Source organism: Hirundo rustica, chromosome 26, assembly GCF_015227805.2.
Source record: "Hirundo rustica isolate bHirRus1 chromosome 26, bHirRus1.pri.v3, whole genome shotgun sequence".
Taxonomy (NCBI): domain Eukaryota; kingdom Metazoa; phylum Chordata; class Aves; order Passeriformes; family Hirundinidae; genus Hirundo; species Hirundo rustica.
The window spans coordinates 2970663-2988843 of record NC_053475.1 but is presented as its reverse complement, the minus strand read 5'-3'; the positions used below and the strand labels follow the sequence as shown (position 1 = coordinate 2988843).

The window sequence follows — 18181 nt, the reverse complement described above, 5'->3', positions numbered from 1 at the left end:
AGCATAAAGCTGGTCATTGCCGATGGCCTCGGCGTGATTCATCCACAGAAAGAATGTGGTTTGGGTTTCGGGTTAATTAGCTACAGATTGGAGAGAGAGACAAGGCAGGGCGGAGCTGCTGGGATATCGGTGAGAGCAAGTTACCAGCTCTGAAGGCACCGCCAGTCCCAGTCGTGTCCTGAAGTCACACCCTCCCCGAAATCACACCCTCCGTGTCTCACAGAGTGACAGCGTTATCAGCGCCACTGCCAGGAAAGGTGTTTGCAATCCCCAAGGAATGTCTGCCCTGCTCTTGTGGCAAAAACTGAACGCAGCAACACCTACACACCTTTGAACAGGGATGGCTGCAGCAGCACCGAACTTCTAACAGATGCAAATTCTGCCCAGGATTTAAACTTGCCTCTGCTGAGCTCTGGGCTGCTGCAGCTGGGCAGTTCCCAGTGGGAATCTGTGCTGCAGGGATCCCTCTGGGCCATGTTAACCCTGGATCTTCCTGACCTAGGCTCTTGTCTTCCAAACACAATTCCTACAGGTCTGACATGAAAACAGCTGCACAAGAGCACAGTGCAGCTCCTCTCAGCTTTTCTCCTGGACTCTCCCTCCCTGCTGTCTCCCACAAAAGCACTTTGATTCCACTTCTTGCTGCCAAAAAATATTTAGAAATGGACATGGAGTGGCTGGCCTTGCTGTGGTGACACAGACACGAGGTCTGGAAGCACAGAGGCAGTGACTGATCTCCAGCGAGCACTGTGGCTCGGCTCCCGGGAGCTCCACAGATGGAAGAAATATTTTCCTAAAAAGAGCACAAGCAAAAGCTTCTATACACACTCACTTTGAGACGTCATTCTCTCACATGACAGCCTGTTCGCTCCCATAAAGACCAAATTTTAAACACTGGTCTGCCCAGAAGTCTTTGATTATTTATGTCTATGGAAAAGTAGAAAAAAATTTGTTTTTCCAGTGGCGTTCCAGTTTGTGTCACAACCCAGCTGTCACATGCACTTCAGAGGCTGACAAATGCTGGCTTGTTTTACTGACTCCTGCACACAAAGGCCCAGGCTCCCTCCAAAGCTGCTTTGATAACCCCCAAAGGCAGTGACAGGCGGAGCACACTGCTGGCACTGCCACCAACCCCGGTTTTCCTCACCCCTGGCTGCAGTGCAGGATTCTGCTGATAAACCTCTCCCTCCTCCCTGAGAGCACCAATCCAAGGCCCAGTTCTCCCGCTGTCTCCCTGGTTTTGCATCTCTTCTCTCTAGAAATGGCTGGAGGTTTCAGCTCTTGGATTCGCTTGCCAGCTGTGCCACCAGTGGGGATTTCACCAGGAAACTCAGCCTGCTGCAGCGCTGGGAGGAGCAGCCCCAGCCAGAGGCTATGGGATGGTGCTGGCAGCAAGGGCTGCCAAACTGGCACGAGCACTAGGGAGAAAGTTTCTATTTTTGTTATCCTTGTTCCAAGTGGGAACCGATACTGCCTGGGACAGAGCCAGGCATGTCTCAGGCTGGCACCATGCAAAGCACCTCCACGCTAATGTAAGCAACTTAACCAAGCTCCCTCTCTCTCTCTCTCTCTCACCAGCAGAGTTCAGATGTTTGGGAGCAGCTGATCTTTCCCTCAGGTGCTCACCTCACTGCCAAGGGCTGCAGCTATTTGTATTCTGCACTGAACACCTCCTATGCTCCGTCCTCTCCTCGGAAAAGCATCACAGTTTTGTTCCTGTGGCACATTATTTCTGTGCAGGGAAGAAAATGAGAAGCACGTGAGAAGTGGCAGCTGCTTTGATCTTCATTCAAATAGACAACAATAAATAATTATATAGATATAAAGGCAGACAGTTTTTAAATGTTCTTTTTTTTTATTGCTAGAAGTTGGTTTCAGTCCTATTGCAGCTCTGAAATCCTTCAGTGGAGAAACATTGCAATCATTGTAAAAATCATCATTTGGTGTGCTAAGATCATGTTTACAATTAATCAAGAGTGCACAATTCAACAGAATATTAACATTTAACCATCAACTTTACAAATAAAATAAAGACTACAAAGATGTTGCTACTGCAGTATCAACAGTAAAGGAAATATTTACAATGTTTACACCCTAACGAAAAAAACAAAACCAAATTCTTCCCCAACAAAATGGTCAATTTAACCATGGACCATGATTATTTATTAAATCTTTACAGTGCAAGGTGGGCCTAGAAACCAGACCTAAGACTAAAGAGCGTCAAGAGAGTTCACAGCTCTGAGTGAGATGCACGCAGTTTATGCCAACAGGATCTACACCCATGAGAGATCTCCTTCCGGCTACAGACAGAAATGGAATTTGAAATCAACTTTTCTAAAGTGCTCCAATTTCTTTCAGTACAAAAATATAAAAAACTGATTTATAAACATGGCACAAATGTTATGAACCAGAGCTCGCACACATGCTGTTTGAAGAGGAACGTGCTGATGGTGGACGATGAAGTCGCCAGTGGTTACGAAGATGTTGGGTCTGGTCTCGAAGAGAGAGCAGGGGAAAGGCTTTGCTTTGCCTACAGCACTTGTGTAACCTGGCATGCAGATCTGTTTCCTGGTTAATGTGAGAACTGCTGGGGAAGACAACAAAATCTCCAAACTCCCTTGCATGGGGGGCACAACACATAGGGACTCCACTGAGCAGCACCGGGGAGCCTCAGCTCCCATTCCGCAGAGTTAGAAGTAAAATGAAATAAGTATTTTAAACCCTTTCCTAGTTTAAGTTTCGACTCTCATTGTAAATGCAAATGACAAACACCAAGTTCCATGTATGCAGAGTCATCTGACCACTACTCAGAAAGACAAAACTGCCTGCAAATTATTTAGAATGACTCCTAGCTGTGCAGGAAGGCGAGTACCTGGATGAGCAAGCGTCTCTAGGAACACCAATTCTTCTGCCTCACGCTGGGGACGATCAGCGATCTCAATTCGTGGGACATGCCACAGCTACAATCCACAGACAGCACAGTTAAAAGCTAGGGAAGCATCCACAACACACACAGGGCAGCTGTGCTCAGCACTAGTGGCCACAGGGGCATCCTCAGCCTGGAACACGGAACCTCCACATTCCAGATGGGAAGAGAAAGAGGAAGCCTCCTTAACACCAGAGTTCAAATTGAAATCAGAACCACAGAAAACAGCCTCTACATTGCAACATCACAACATTGAAGGACAAACATGCTGATAATTTTAAGGCTGTGACACCAAGCAAACATGGCGGCAGTTCAAAGCTCGTGCTGGCATTTCCTCCACACCCCAGCTCAGAAAGAAGCCAAAAGGCACCTGGGAGGCACAGAAGTTTGAACTGTCTAATCCTCAGAAATCACTTAAAAGGAAAGTTTTATCTGAAGTGATCAAGAAGTCCAATAGGAAGGATGTGACTCAGAATTGATAGCAGGTTACTTAGCCCAGGACACAGCAGTACTTTGCAAACTAATTTACCTAGAAGAGTTATTTTCCTAGGAACTAAATTTGAGTGAAGAGTCCAAAACCAGTTCACTCAACTGGAGTGATTTGTTAACAATTTCACAGATTCAGTTTTGCACGAGTGAAGAGACCCATGATTCTTTTAAAGAAAGTCATATTCATTAAAAGAAAATAATTCACTTCCTTCCCTCAGCCTTCTATGGATCTCCTGCCCACACTCTGGTAGCAATGAGGTATCACAGCACCTGCTAATTCCAAAACCTTCTCCAGGACGACCTAAGTGACAGAAGACACCATCTCTGCTCAGGGTGCAAACAGGTTTCATAAAGGCAGCTGCCAGACACGTGCACTGAGGACAGAGAATGACTTCTAAGGTCATTTCTCAGTTACAGACCCATATTCCAAGGAGCTTCTGGAGTTTGATCCAACAGCCTGGCCTGTCACAGGCCTGGGTCCATTTGTTAAACAGCCAAAATTTATTTCAAGCACTGCTGACAAGAAGTATTAAAAAAAGTTATATTTAAGTTAAAACATTAAAATAAATGGGACCTCGCTGCAGACTTCCATTTTCCACATGTCACTGTTCTATAGTCAAATTTGTCCACTGCACAGAAGAAAGCAGCCAATGAGCTGCTCCAGCCCTTTCAACACTCCTTCCTATACTTTAGGACAGAACAAAATAAACCTAAATAGATGTTTCCAAAAATTGCTTCCAAGCACTGAAACTGACATCCCTTTTTGGCTGAGGTGATTTACTCCACTGATGCAACTTAGCCTTGGGCTAAAACTCCTAAAAAGCTGGTAATTTAAGGCAATGGAGGCATCGAGTTTTCACTAGGAGTGGCCCAAACCACAGCATGAAGGACAGAACATCCTGTGCATTCCTGCTGCTTCCAAGGGAAATTCCAGGGGACCAGAGGCGACTGGAGTCTGCACATCACCCAGTGGAAGAAACAGTGCCAGTCCTCCAGAGCTGCTGGATCTCACACTGCTGCATGGATCAGGAGTTACACTGATTTTAAGAATTCCCCTCCATTCCAAACTTTTTGGAAAGCAAAAACTGAATATGGAGTGGAACTCTGTTCCAGTCACCAAATATATGGAATCCCAACAACACTGAATCAAGAGTGGAACAGTCCCTCTCTGTTTCCTGCTGACAATCACTCCAGGTTCTGCAGTGCTGCTGATTTACCAAGCATTCCTTTGGTATTAAAGCCAAGTGTGTGCAATTTCACTTGTTGGAGGCTGGGGGAGTGTCCCAAGTCTGGTAAGGAGCCAGACAGTTTGGAATTTCCTCTCACTGAATTCAGTGCCACTGCCTCAGGTTTGTACCAGCACCACTCAGCTAAGAAAAAACCCCTTAAATCCAAGAACTGTTCCAGCAGGTGAGCCTGTCCCTAAGACCTACTCAGTATATTGTAGCTTATCTTCCCCCTGACCAGTAAATCTGGGTTTTTCAATTTCTTGCCTGAAGGGAATAACCCAAATTATCACCACTTGAAAATATAAACTGCTGTTGTTTTCTGTTGAAAATTGATAAAAGTTTCTTGCACTGTAACTACTGAAATAACTTTAAAGTTCTCAAGCAAAGAGAAGTTATGGCCTTAAAGACATCACTAATATCACACAGGGCCTAATGACAGGGACAACTCAGTGATTTGAGGAGACTGGCAAACTCCACTGGATCCATTGCCATGAGACTGGATGGAGAACTGACCAGGCCTTCCATCCACTGCTAAAATCGCCTTAAATCAGTTAAAGATATATAAAACAAGCTATTATCAATCGTGTCCTGAAAGGTATTCATCCAAGATTTTAAGCTTCGAGATCCTGATTCCTTTAATTCTGTAACAGCCCTAAACAATCTCTCCTGTGCATCATTACCTGACCAGTCACATTCCACACACACCAGAACACACATCCTTGGGTGAGGGTGGGAAAAGAATCCGAGACACAGGGTGAAAAACACAACACAAAACGACTGTGCAAATTACTACAAAGGGAAATAATGCCTTTTCAACAGGACACTTAATGTCACCATCATTCCATGATCAAGAACTGACCCATTTCACAAGAGGTATCAAAGCTGGTTTAGCTGGAAGCAGCTAAACACAGGTTTAGCTAAGAGTATTTTTTTTAGCAAAATTATTTTTAATTCTAAAACCAAACAGTTCTTATTCCCTTCATTCCTAACATGATGCTGCAGAGAAGTCTCTGCAGTAAAAGCAGCTTTGATATCTTCTGGTACTGGGAGTAAAGTCCCAACAAATTAACAGACAAACAAAGGATGCAGAAAACAGGATTAAACAAGAGAATAAATTACTGCATTCCAACGTCTCTTTCTTAGACATGTCTTCAGAAAAGAACAAAATCCAAGTCTCTAAGTTCAATCAGAACCAACCAATGAGTTTGCCTGGGAAGCTGTACTGCTGTCCCCAACAGGGAGACGGGATCCCAGCGACGCTGGTGGCCAATGAAATGTGCGTTCAGTCCAACTCTTCATCATCATTGTGAATTCTCACACGTCCAACCCTTCTCCTCCACAAACAGGTGGAGCTCCTGCCCCTTGAAGACGCTCTCAGAAGCTCACCTTACCTTCTCTTCCACTGTACCTGGCCACAGGGCTTGTGCCACCGGGTTCACAGTGCCTGGCACACCTGGCTGGGAGGGGACTGGCTTGCTGTCACCTGGTTACCAACACACAACCCATTACTGACCTGGACCTGGGAAAACAGATTTAAAAATTTGCAGCCATTTTGGGGCCTACTACTAAAACTTTTTACATAAAAATCTGAGTGGTTCAACATCACCAATAACAATTTACAAGATGGTGCCCCATGAACAGTTACATTCTCCAAAAAGAGCACATTACAATAAATGTCAAAATTTGAACATGCTCTGAATTGACATAGCCATGCCACGTGTCAACACACTGGAGAATTTAAAAGCAAATTGTTACTACTGTGCCCTCATTTTGAGCTGCTGGCAGAGAAGCCAACAAGGCAGAACAGTAATCCTGGGCTGGTCCTTGCTTGTAGTAACTGGGCAGGGATCAGAAGACATCCATGTCGGGTCTCCATCACGGTGCACACTGGCCTGAGTTCTTGAAACAGAGTGTCAAGTGATTCATCTTCAAATGAATCACTTTTCTTCTTCAGTTAGAAGAAAATGACATCCTCTTTGCTGGTATCATCTTGCACATTCAACGGACTGGGCTGAGAGGGCAGCAGGGGCTGAACCTGAATGTTACTGGGCTTGAAGAGGGTCGCTGAGGCAGATGAAAGTGCTTCTGGCTGAGCATCTGTAGGGCCATACAGTTCTAGAGGGAATAAAATGGAAGAAGACACATTCGTGACACTGCAGAGAGAGCCTGAGGCACTTCCACGGACAGAGAGGCTGGCCAAGGCATACCTGGCTGGAATGCAGCGGTCTGGCTGCTTGGGAGGGATGGACTTGCTGACCGCCTGCCTCTCAGCACAGCCTCCTCTCGTCCAACAAGCCTGGGGGGAAGCAGCTGCTTCTGATCAACCGAGGCTGAAGAAAATATTTCATAAATTAGTATCTGAGGCGAGCAGCACTTCACAAATGTCACTACTTCATGCTGGGGCCTTTACTAACACCTTTACACACCTAAGAAAGCTGCAAAACCGCAAAGAGCTGGTCCTACTTATTTCTTCAGCTGTTTAAACTACGAATACTTTTCTCTTCCTTGAAACTCCTAGTTCAGTTACTGGCAGACCCTGACAATCTCAGATTTAAAACCCAGCATTATCAAGCACGACAGAGAGAAAATAAAAATCTTTGTCTGTAGAATTCAAATAGCAAATGGCCATTTGTGCTACTTCTAACACGCAGGGCTGTGATGAACTTTTGTCTCTGCTCTCCATCTGTCTCACAGCTGCTCAGCCCACTGATTCTGGTCTTACAGCCTCTCAGTTTTTTAGTTTCCACAATGAAAGCAGATCAGGAAATGGCTATTCTGGATCTAAAGAACTTCGTTCTTTCAGCACACATTCCTTACATGTCACAAAACCCAAATTCAATACACAGCGTTTTGCCTCTGGTACAGAAAGTTTTGTTCCATTTTGTTCTAAGATCCACACATGGGCATAACAAGCATGAAGCCCACTAATGCTCACAAGAGAATAGAGACCAATATATTTGTGGTTTATACCTTTCATACAAATTACAGAAAAACACCATTAAGTCCATTTCCACTGCAGAGACCATTATGTAAGAGCTATTAAAAATAAACCGGGGAGATGTGGCATTAGAACTTTATATTACCACCATTTGCTATGCAGGGTAAGAAGATACAGGCTTCATTTATGTGCAAAACCACAAGCAAGTTTGCAAAGGCACTAAACTTTATGCAGGACAGAGACAGATGTTTCTGCAATGTGCCAAAGCCACTGCCCCTGCTCTCCCTGTCAGGTTTGGCCCTGAGTCCTCTGCAGCAGAGTGATGGACAAGCTTGCCGAGTCCGGCACAATGCTAAAAAGATAATTTTATAACTTAAAATTACAGGTCATGCCCCTAAGCTGGCAGTGGGGCTACTTTAAGTGGTAGAGATAAAACAGTTTTTAGTGTGTCTGTCATTGGCAAAGATCACTACCCCGGTACCCAGCAGTTAGAAGCAGAAATTACACCAGGACAGGGTGACTGCATTTTCACTTGCTGCTATTTGTGACAAAATTAGCCCCTTTCAACTCTACAACACACACAGCATCTCAATTTTGGCCTGGAGATCTGTATTTAATGACTGACTGGTGCTAAGAAAAGCACTGCATTCAATGTCACTACAGCTTTGGACAGAGAGCAAGAAAAGGCTAAGCCAGCCTCAAAACAGTTTACTCATGCACAACAGCTTTTTTTTTTTCCTTTTTTTTTTTTTTTTTTTTTTTTTTTGGTTTTGCACTTTTTCTTTAACACTACCATTAGACAAGAAGATTTTACATCCAGGTTTAAAACTTCCCACCATCATTCTGTTTACTGGAACACAAAACTCCATTTTCAACATTATTATCCCTTTGGGTTACACTTCCAATTCAAATAGTATAGACATGGAACTCCTAACAGGATTTCAGGAGGTTAAGAGATTTTAATTGCAGCAAACACACCAATAACTTGTAGCATATTAATTTCTGGGTTTCACACAGAGATTTAACTGCAGGGTTCTGTCTCCCCGTGATCCTGGTGGAGATCAGAAATGCATTTAAACACACTTAAAATCACACATACCTGAGCTGTCTGTCCGATGAGATGCTTTGTTCTTGCCACCTTTCTCCTTGCTTCCTTTTGTGAAGGTGGCCAGCTTGGTGGGGATCTGCTGCTGGACTGCAGCTGGTTTCTGGATCTGGTTGGTTGCACTCAGGAGATGTATTGGCACTTCGTTCTTCAGGGAGGGCCGGTTCTCCAGGGTGGTGCTGTCCCTGCGGGCCAGGTCCGGCCGCTCCAGGTACTCCAGCCCGGCCACCGAGCTCACTCTCACTGAGGATTTGGAGCCAGCTGCAGATGGTTCCACCCCTTCTCCGTTGAAGCTGATGGAATGACTGATCATCTGGCTCTGCAAGAGGAAAATGGCATTCTAGGTCAAACGGGGATTTTCAGCCTCTCCAGTACAAGGAGAGACAACTCCCAGCCCTGAGAGCACGGAGAACTTCCTAGTGCAAAGCAGAAGAGGGTAGACAAAGCCCTAAAGGTTCCTAAGGAACAGGAGGAAGAGCAAGAGTGTAAGTCCTTGGACTCTGGAAAAAAACCTCAGCAGCTCCAAAGTGCTTAACAGTGAACCTAGGAAAGAGCAGACTGCAAGGGTGATGACAGAGCGGAAAGAAAGCAGGAGTTTCAGAAAGGTTCAATGAACCCATTTAATCAGACCTCCAAATTTTTATTTAAAACACAAGAAGCGTTTTTAGAAATCAACTGCACAAAATGCTGTTGATGTAGCACAGCTTCTGCAATCACAGTTCCTGAATTTGAAAACTACTCAGTCAGGAGTATTTTCAACACGATTGAAAAGAACTTATTCTCCATTTCTACGTTTTTAAAAAACATTCTCATTGCCAGGCATCTGGGTGGAACTTCACAGACATTGGGAAGCTCTGATCAAGCTCTGATCTCTCTGAGAGAAGCCATCACCAGCTACTTCAGGTGATGGTTCAAGGAGCTCAGTGAATGGCAAAGACAGGTTGGTGCTGCAGCAAGTGCAACTTTCATCCAGAAGCCAGCGGGTCATTAGGAATAAAACTGAGAAAACCAATCCCTCACCTGGCCCATTTCTGGGGAGAAGGTGCCTGACACTGTGTTCTGCTTCTTCAGCTTCTTTAGCTGATCCAGGCGCTCCCTCTCCTTCTCCACAGCTCTCTGGGCCTCCCGCAGCCTCTCCAGGTCGTGCTGATAGGCCTCCCTCTGCCTCTCCAGCTCTTCCCTGTCCTGGCTCAGCCTCTCCCGCAGCTGCCGCATCTCCTCCGCTTGCTCCTGCAGCCGCGCTTCCGTGAGTTCAAATTCCCTCTGCTGCCGGCTCCTCTCCCGCTCCAGGCGCTGCTGCTCCAGCTTCAGCTGGCTCTGGAGCTTCTGGACGTTCATCAGCTCTTCCCTCTGCTTTTCGAAGTTCCGCTGCTTCTCCTGCTCCAGCAGCAGATTCCCTCGGGTGGACTGCAGCCGGTACTGCTTCTCGCGGTCTGCCATGGTGGCTCGCTGCACCTCGATGTAGCTGTCCTGCTGAGAAATCACAGCCTGCAGGGGATAAAAGTTCAGCATGAGGCACCCAGGTCCAAAAAATATGCACAGCTAAGCAGGAGACAACAGCATCTACCAGGTGAGGTCACAGTCTTTTTCTTCCACAGCATATTTTATTAATTCCAGGTCCTACAGCCCATGGTAACTGACATGACATTGAAGGTGGCCAAGCACATAAATGATGCTTGTGTGTGTCAAATTGGGCATTTCTTTCACCTAGAATTGTTACCCTGAATCAAAACAGTCAAAATATTGCTGATTACAAGGTAACAGTAAAAACAACTAAGTCATACACACGTGTATGAACAATGAGACAGCCATAGAGAGCAGATAGAGCTCAAAGCAGGAAAAGAATTAAATGAGCAGGAAAAAGGAAATAATTACTTAAGACAACAGTTCTAACACTTCCTCCAAAATACCAGGCACAGTTTCCTTGAGTCTCAGGTTCTGCACTTCATTTCAGCTCTACGGAATATTTTCAAAGTAGCTCCTCTCCACACATGCATAAATTGTATTACATTTAGTGCTTAATAAATCTCTTGGATGGTAAAAAATGGTTTACCTGAAGACTGAAGAGCAACTGTAACAGTGTCTGTATCCTTTGGACAAGCTGAAGAGGAGGAAAAAAAAACATTAGGCACTTGAGCAGAGCTCTGTTTTGAGGCTTTAGACTTTTTTATTATTATTATTTTTAAGCAGTGAAAATAATCCATGGTATCTGTAAAAAACACATACAATGGAAGCATGGCCACCAGAGAACTCTAGCAGAGCAAAAGCCAATAATGCAGGCACAAGGAATTTCAGTTTATTATCCTTGTGCAGATGTGATTCAGTGCTCAGCAAATCTCCCTGGGATTCCATGGAGAAGTCCTCATCATCTTCTCTTCACCTGAACTATTTAACCATCACTTCCTCCCACACCCCAGCACTGAATCACTGCACAGCTACAGACCTCACAGGGATCCAGAGGCAAGTTTGGCCCGTGAGCTGTTAATGTGCTGGGTTCCACAGACATGGCAAACACTGAGTTTTGGAGGTGGTTTGGTTTGATTTTACATGCTATTATTATACTATGGCTATTTGCCATTGGAATTCTTAACAGCAGAAGTAACATACCTGAGACTCTACGGTGGGCTGAAAACCACTGCTGTCATCCACCCTCGTCCCATCACTCTGTAAGGGAGACAAAACCAACATTTGTGTTAGGGACACTTGTTGGGCACTGGCAGAAAAAGCTGGGGTTGCTCCCATGCACTGAAGGACACACAATAAAAATACTGAATTCATAAGCCAAGCTGAAACAGCAGTGTGGTGATTAAAGCCTGTGTTAATGGTACAGCATCAAAAGAGCGAATGGAAAAGTGAATAATCTTTCTTCTCAAGTGCTGAGCTACCAAGTCACCCCACAAGACATCCTAAATAGAGTCAAGTAATTTTACAGACAAAGCTGTTCCAAGTCCAGCCCTGCCAGCTATGACAACTTTAAACTTTGTGAGATTTGTTCTGCAGTACTATCATGATGAGGAACACAAGGAAAAGCATTTAAATCCCTCATAAGTTCAACATACAGTTTGAGGTCCTTCTTCTGCATCAGAAGATGGGTCATGGAGCTGCACATCTGAACTCAGTGCAGGGCCTCTCCAGTCCCACTGCCTTTGGTCACCACCACTGTTCTTCGTGCCTGAAATAGAACAGGAGTGTGAGGAGCTCACACCAGCACAGGGCCTGGGATAACTCCGTGAGTGCCAGAGCAAGCAGAAAAACATGGTGATTTTGAACCAAAATGCAACTGCATGCCTTCTCCATGCTGATCCTGAGTGAAAGATCAGGCAACAGTGACACATAAGGCTGCTCAAAAAAGTTTAAAAACTTGAGAAGACTGAGTTAAGATAAATAGGGAGGGTAAGTTCAAATTACGTTGCACTATTTTAAGTGAAGCAACAACGTCTGCATGAAAATAATCAGCTCCCAGAACTGCAAGTTCATGACATGGAATACTGGTCAGCAGGAATACTGCAGTCACAGCAGCACCACTGTGAGTGTGGAAGGAGGTAAGGGGAGAAGGACCCCCGCTTGTAAAAAGTACACGACAGATGTATGGAGCCTTCCAGACATCAGAAAGTGTTCTGGAGATTAACAACCAGTGAAATAAGAGCCATTCGCTTTTTCAATTAATGCATGAAGCAAAATGGAGATAAATAGTATCTGGTCTTTCCTCTTATTTCATTAATTAACTGATAAATTATCTGTGTCAAAAGGACAATTTATATTATCTAAGGATTCAGCAAGCCTTTAGTGACTGTGCAGATACAAGGTAGAAAAAAGTGTTCACGACATAATGAAAGCAGACAGCTGAATTCAAATTTTCTAGGTTTTCAGGTCAAGCTCATTCTTTTCAAACAAAACTAAAAGTTCTGTGCGGAATTGTGGTAATTATAAAGAACGGGTTAAAGTAACGCCCTCAGCATATCACTGGGAGCCCTACTCTGCTCTCTAGTGTTGGTATCAGGAGCAAAAGATCCAACATGCTGGAGATTTGCTCTGATCTTCCTTTTTAGAGCCTGGTGAAGCTTCCTTATATGAGAGCCTCAACCCCTTGTTTATTCTCCGTACAGTAATCAGAGTAAAAAGATCAGAAAAATGCTGAATGTTCCCTTTCTTACTTTTAGTTGAAACTGAGGGACTACTGTCATATCCTCCAAAGGTCTCTGCTCTCCGGGGGAGTCCTGAGCCATCCTCAGGCTGACAGGATGCACTACCAAAGTGAGTGAAGATAAAGTCCTGGAGATTTTCAGCTGGGGAAGAGGAGAACGTGTCATGTAAACAGCCATGTCTGTGCAGCAATACAAGTTATCAGGCTAATGAGTCTGAAAAAAAACATTTCAACCATCAAATCCACTAAAAGTACAGGCAGTCTGAGATGCCCTGTAGTACAGATGAATTTTCCTTATTTTCCTTTGTGAGTGGCTCTGCAGGAAAGGCTCTTCATATGAAGATGAGCTCTTAACTGCAAGTTAAGATCATCAAGCCTTGAGTGTTTTTTCCTTCTTTTTTTTTTTAATAGAAACTATGTTTCTGCTTATTTTCTTTCTAAACATACTATCTTTAGAGAGGCTGTTTTTAATAGATAACCCTCCTATAATATTACATTTCAGGACTGTGTATTATTAGAGCACTTTGTTACCCTTTCTGAACAGACTCGTCCTAAGATTCCACTGGTTGATCCTTAAAAATAAAACAATCCAAGCTGTGTAGGTCTTCTGCCTAAACCCACTTCACCTTTCCTGCAGCTTGGTCCTGAGGACGAGGAAGTCTGAACCGTGTTACATAAAAGCATTATGTTATTAGAGGATGATTTTCAGGGCCTGTACTTAGATCCTGGGTGTTTATCCCCACCCCAGCACCTGTGTGAATGCCCACACATTCCCACATTCCATTCACCTTCAGTCACTGCAGACTTCAGAATGGCCTCTCCTTGCAGATTCTCTGAGATATCCCCCCGAAGAAGCAGCCTGGCTCGGGATCCTTGGGAATGGTCTTCAAAGCCATTCACCTCAGACATTTCCAGATAAATCTGTTGCTTCTCAGTGAGACTTTGCAGGATCAGGTCATCTTTCATGTTCAAACGCTCTGAAAGAAGAAACAAATTCAGTCCTGCCTTCCTTGTCGCTGTCACAGAACCGTGTTCAATTTGGGAGATTATCATTCATTTTATGGCCAGAGCATCAAATGCAGAGATATAATTAACAGTTAAGGAGAAAACTTATGGAGCAGAGAAAGCTTATTAGACTTCTTTAGCCACTATTTCTACAGAACCTTAGGCCACCTTGAAAGACTAATGAAAGAGAAGCTTGATCATATCCTGATAAAGAATTAGACAGCCATAAATCACAAATAATGCTGAGAAGCAGGTTGTGGAATATGTAACTAAGTCATTACCTTGAAAATCTTTTAACTTTGCAGCTCTTGCTTCAGCCAGCCTCCTCTCTGCTTCAGGTTCATTAAAAGTTCCTCCTTCCTCATCAGGACAGCTGTCCAAAGGGAAAGATGGATTTATGTTTGATTTGCATGTGAGATCATTTAAAACCATCTCAGGATTCAACTTGAAGCTTTTGCCTCAGTTGTGGTTTTTCCTGGGTGTCAATCCTCCTCCCTTTTCCAAAGCTCTGCTGCATCTGACATCAGTGAGCCTTTTTTTTTTTTTTTAATAAAAGCAGGATAAAGTCTTTGACTAGTTTTTTTTTTCATGTTTACCAGTGGTTTCTTCCCAATGAATACAAACAATATTGCACACTGAAGTCTCACAAAGAAAGTTTAGGGAGAGTCAAATGGATTTAAAAGATAAATTTACACCTGTGAGTGCTGTCAAGAGAAGACAAGCAAGAAATTAGTCCCTCCTGCTTTCCCTGCTCCCTTACCTCTCCACAGCCCTGCGGATGTGTGCCATCCAGGAATTCCTCTCCTCTTTGGAGCTGGTGTGAATTTCATACATTTCTGGTCCTTTTAAGGAAGCACTAATTAAGAACATTGCCTTTTCCTCATTAGCTACCTCTCTCACAATCAACTTCTGCAGTGAGATAACTGGTGGCTTAGAGTCCTGTAAAATAAAATACCATTTATTGCAGTACATTACATGTGTTCTTTAGGAATTGTGTTTCCTAGCTGCCCCCACTTCCTATTTATCCAGAGCCACCAGGAGCTGTAACATCGTGAAATAACTCTGACCTTTTCATGTGACACTTTTTATGCTGTCATTTTTCTACCATCAATGAAAACATGGAATGAAGAATGTACATGTCAAAACCAAATTGAACATCAAAGCCTGTGTCAATTTAAAGATTCCCATTGAGTCCCAGAAGTAAAGAACAGGCTCAAAAGAAGGCAAACCCAAAATATGAAAAAGAAAACAAAAAGCTTAATGACACACTGTGAAGTGAAAGGAGAGAACAAGAGGAAATGTTAGAGGCTTTATGTTGGCTACAAAGAAATAAAACAGAGGTGTTGGAGGGTGTCAGGCCCTGATAAAAATGATACCAGGTGACAGGTAGTGTATTGTATAATGAGGATTAACTGGATTAGCTGTCAGCCTTTGCAGTGAAAACACATTTACAGGAGGGATATTAGTTACTAAAAACCTCTCTAAGCTTCCTCCAGCATTGCTCCAACATATGCAGTCTAGAAAGTTCCTTCCCAGGATAAAGCAGCTCTTTGTGACGGCTGAAGCTTCAGAGAATAATCTAGAGCCATGATAAGAGAACGGAACTGTGAAGCAAACACCAGGAACACCAGCTTCTGCCAGCTCCTCTGAGCAGCTGTACTGCAATTCCAGCCACGAGCAGAGGTCACTGGAAAAACAGAATCACTGAGCAGATCCATTTGCTCCCTCACTTGATTTATTTATGCAGAAGTGATATCAAATTTCAAATGAACTGTATACATACAAAGATGAAAAAAAATTTGGTCAGACTCTAAGCGCAGAGCACGTTTCCAGAGGGGAAAAAAAAAAATCCACCACACAGCACCCTGTTCTGTGCATTAGGAGAAGGGTAATTTGAAAAGCAGTTGTTTGTACAGCCCTGAGGTCACCAAAATAGCTTTTGCCATTAGAATTCAGCTCTAATGTTAATGTCTTAAAAAAAAAAAAACAAGAAAACAATTACATAGAAGAGTTTTCTCTGTTACAGGTCCTACAACAGCCATCAGTGAACCTAGATCAGGACAAAATGTACAAATTAACTTCATTGAGGACACCTGTGGAAATGCCCTAGAAAAGCAAGTGAATTCACTGAATGTTCTGGAGTGCTGCAGTAATAACATCTGTATTTAATGCTTATTCCAAGTATTTCAGGAAAGTTCTCTGCCCCTAGTAAATCTCAGGGCACTATGATCACAGTTACCGTGTCCCTAACTGAGATGGCAGATTCCTCCTCTGCACACTAAACAGGAGCAGGATTTATTTGCAAATGTTTTTCAAAGCACAGTTCTAGCATGTGCAATGTTCATGACTTGTACAAAATCTCAGCCTAACAAAGCTCATGAAAGTCACAGCACAAGAAGAGAAGCAGTGAAAACCATGGGAGATGTGGCAGCTACAACTGGCCAATGCAAGGAAATACTTTTTGTACTGGGAGAATGGGGAAAGGATTCAACAAGTGCCAGAAGTGCTTCAGAAGAAGTGATTCCATAATACGTGCCTGATTTATTCACTTAATCTTCTTTCTGAACCTCCAACATCCCTAATTGTGTTTCTTCTGTCACTTTCATAAATCCTCTAAGTGCATGTATTAAATAAAGAGAACAACACGTACCACAGATGCAAATGTGTATTTTTGGTCCTTTTCTTGTAAGAGCAACAGTACATCAGTGAGCAGAACTGCCAGAATATCTACAGTAAAAAAAGAGACAAAAAAAGGAAAGAAAGTCATATTTTAAAGCAGAAAGACCAGTCCAGACTCAAAAATCACTTCACTTATATTTCCTGCAGGCCAGGGAATAGTATGTCATCATTTGCAATACTGGGTTTGTTACTGCCTTCCACTTGGGCTGTCCCCAGCCAGGCTGCACCATGCAGAACCAGCTGATTGAAACAGAGCTCATTTAATGCCTGAGAACACCCACACAGACATCCTACACACGGACTCCAGCACTCCAGAGGGAACACGTCTCTCTCAACAGATTCTTCTGGAACTGCAGCCATTCAGGGTCCCACCTACTCCTGGCTGCACTTTCTGTGCCACTGAAGCCTCTCCTTGAACATTTGAGCAATGAAGCTGCTCAAATATTCCCTGAAGGCCGCTGCTTTGATTTTCTGGCAAATGCAGAATTAAGTGTCATGCGGCTGACATGACACAGGTTTTGCAAAGTGTGAAGCAGAGCTCGCACAAGATAATGCCTTTCCACAGGAGACTAAGTCAGGATGACTCAAAGCTTTGTCATCCACCTGAAGACTTCCCTCTTGAATTGGGAAGCAGATCAGGCAGATAATAAGCAAACAGCATAAGGAACTTATCATACACCATTACAGAGATACTTATTGGACAAGCCAAGAATAGAACAAGTGCTATTTCCTCCAATATCCTATTAAACAAGCAGGTTATTGTCATCTTATTTTATACCCAATCGATCAGTAATAAGCAGTTACTAAAACAAAAAAAAAACAAAAAACCAAAACCCAACATAAATCTTGTTTCCCAGTTGTGTTTTTGCCCTCGGTGGTGCTGTACCTTTGAGCCGCCCTGATGCAGCTTTCCAGTACAGCATCCCATCCAGCAGAAGCCGCCTCTGGCCCATGTCATCCTTCCGGAACAAAAGCCCATTCTTGCATTTCCCAGATGATTTCAGCTCCATTTTGTGCATGATCTCCTTGAGTCGCTGCCCCTTCTCGCACTCATTTACCATGGCATCTACATGGGTGATGGTGTCCTTAATTAAACCAAGGGCCTGGGTAAGCTCTTCGTAATCCCTCGTTCCAGCTAAGGGAAAAGAGAAGCAGTCAGCCACATTTTCAATTCCAGAATACAAGACATGAGCCATCCACAAGTATTTTAGCATAAGGTTTCCATACTGGACATCTAACAGTATTTTCTAAGAGCTTAAATTTAAAAATAAAATTTAATAACCTAAAGCTCTGAAAAGCTATTGAACCAACAGGTCTAACTACTATGGGTTTGTGGTTGCAGACTTGAAATGCTGCTCTTCTCTGAGAAGAGGCTGGGAGAATTGGGAATGTTCAGCCTGGAAAAGAGAAATTTCAGAGTGATCTAAGTGTGGCCTGAAGGGACCCTACAGGAAAGAAGGAAAGAGACTATTAACAAAGGCCTGGAGTGACAGGACAAGGGGGAATGGCTTTAAGCTGAAGAAGGGCAGGGCTAGATGGGATATTGGGAAGGAATTCCCCACTGTGAGGGTGTTGAGGCCCTGGCACAGGGTGCCCAGAGCAGCTGTGGCTGCCCCTGGATCCCTGGCAGTGCCCAAGGCCAGGCTGGACAGGGCTTGGAGCAGCC

General features: G+C 43.9%; 1 protein-coding gene across 6 annotated transcripts in view; it reads right to left on the bottom strand.

Moving 5' to 3' along the window:
* Positions 1 to 1835: 1835 nt before the first annotated feature.
* Positions 1836 to 18181, bottom strand: part of ARHGEF18 (Rho/Rac guanine nucleotide exchange factor 18) — a 50714-nt gene continuing 34368 nt past the window's right edge. For all 6 annotated transcript variants that reach the window (XM_040086548.1, XM_040086547.2, XM_040086545.2 and 3 more), the window contains 13 exons: positions 17402 to 17650; positions 16487 to 16563; positions 14597 to 14775; positions 14118 to 14209; positions 13620 to 13808; positions 12842 to 12973; positions 11747 to 11859; positions 11295 to 11351; positions 10741 to 10788; positions 9708 to 10175; positions 8682 to 9006; positions 6852 to 6974; positions 1836 to 6759 (listed from right to left, as the gene is read on the bottom strand). In XM_040086548.1, coding sequence (XP_039942482.1) covers positions 6599 to 6759; positions 6852 to 6974; positions 8682 to 9006; positions 9708 to 10175; positions 10741 to 10788; positions 11295 to 11351; positions 11747 to 11859; positions 12842 to 12973; positions 13620 to 13808; positions 14118 to 14209; positions 14597 to 14775; positions 16487 to 16563; positions 17402 to 17650 — 2213 coding nt within the window. In that variant the 3' untranslated portion in view covers positions 1836 to 6598. The remainder of the gene's footprint in view (positions 6760 to 6851; positions 6975 to 8681; positions 9007 to 9707; positions 10176 to 10740; positions 10789 to 11294; positions 11352 to 11746; positions 11860 to 12841; positions 12974 to 13619; positions 13809 to 14117; positions 14210 to 14596; positions 14776 to 16486; positions 16564 to 17401; positions 17651 to 18181) is intronic.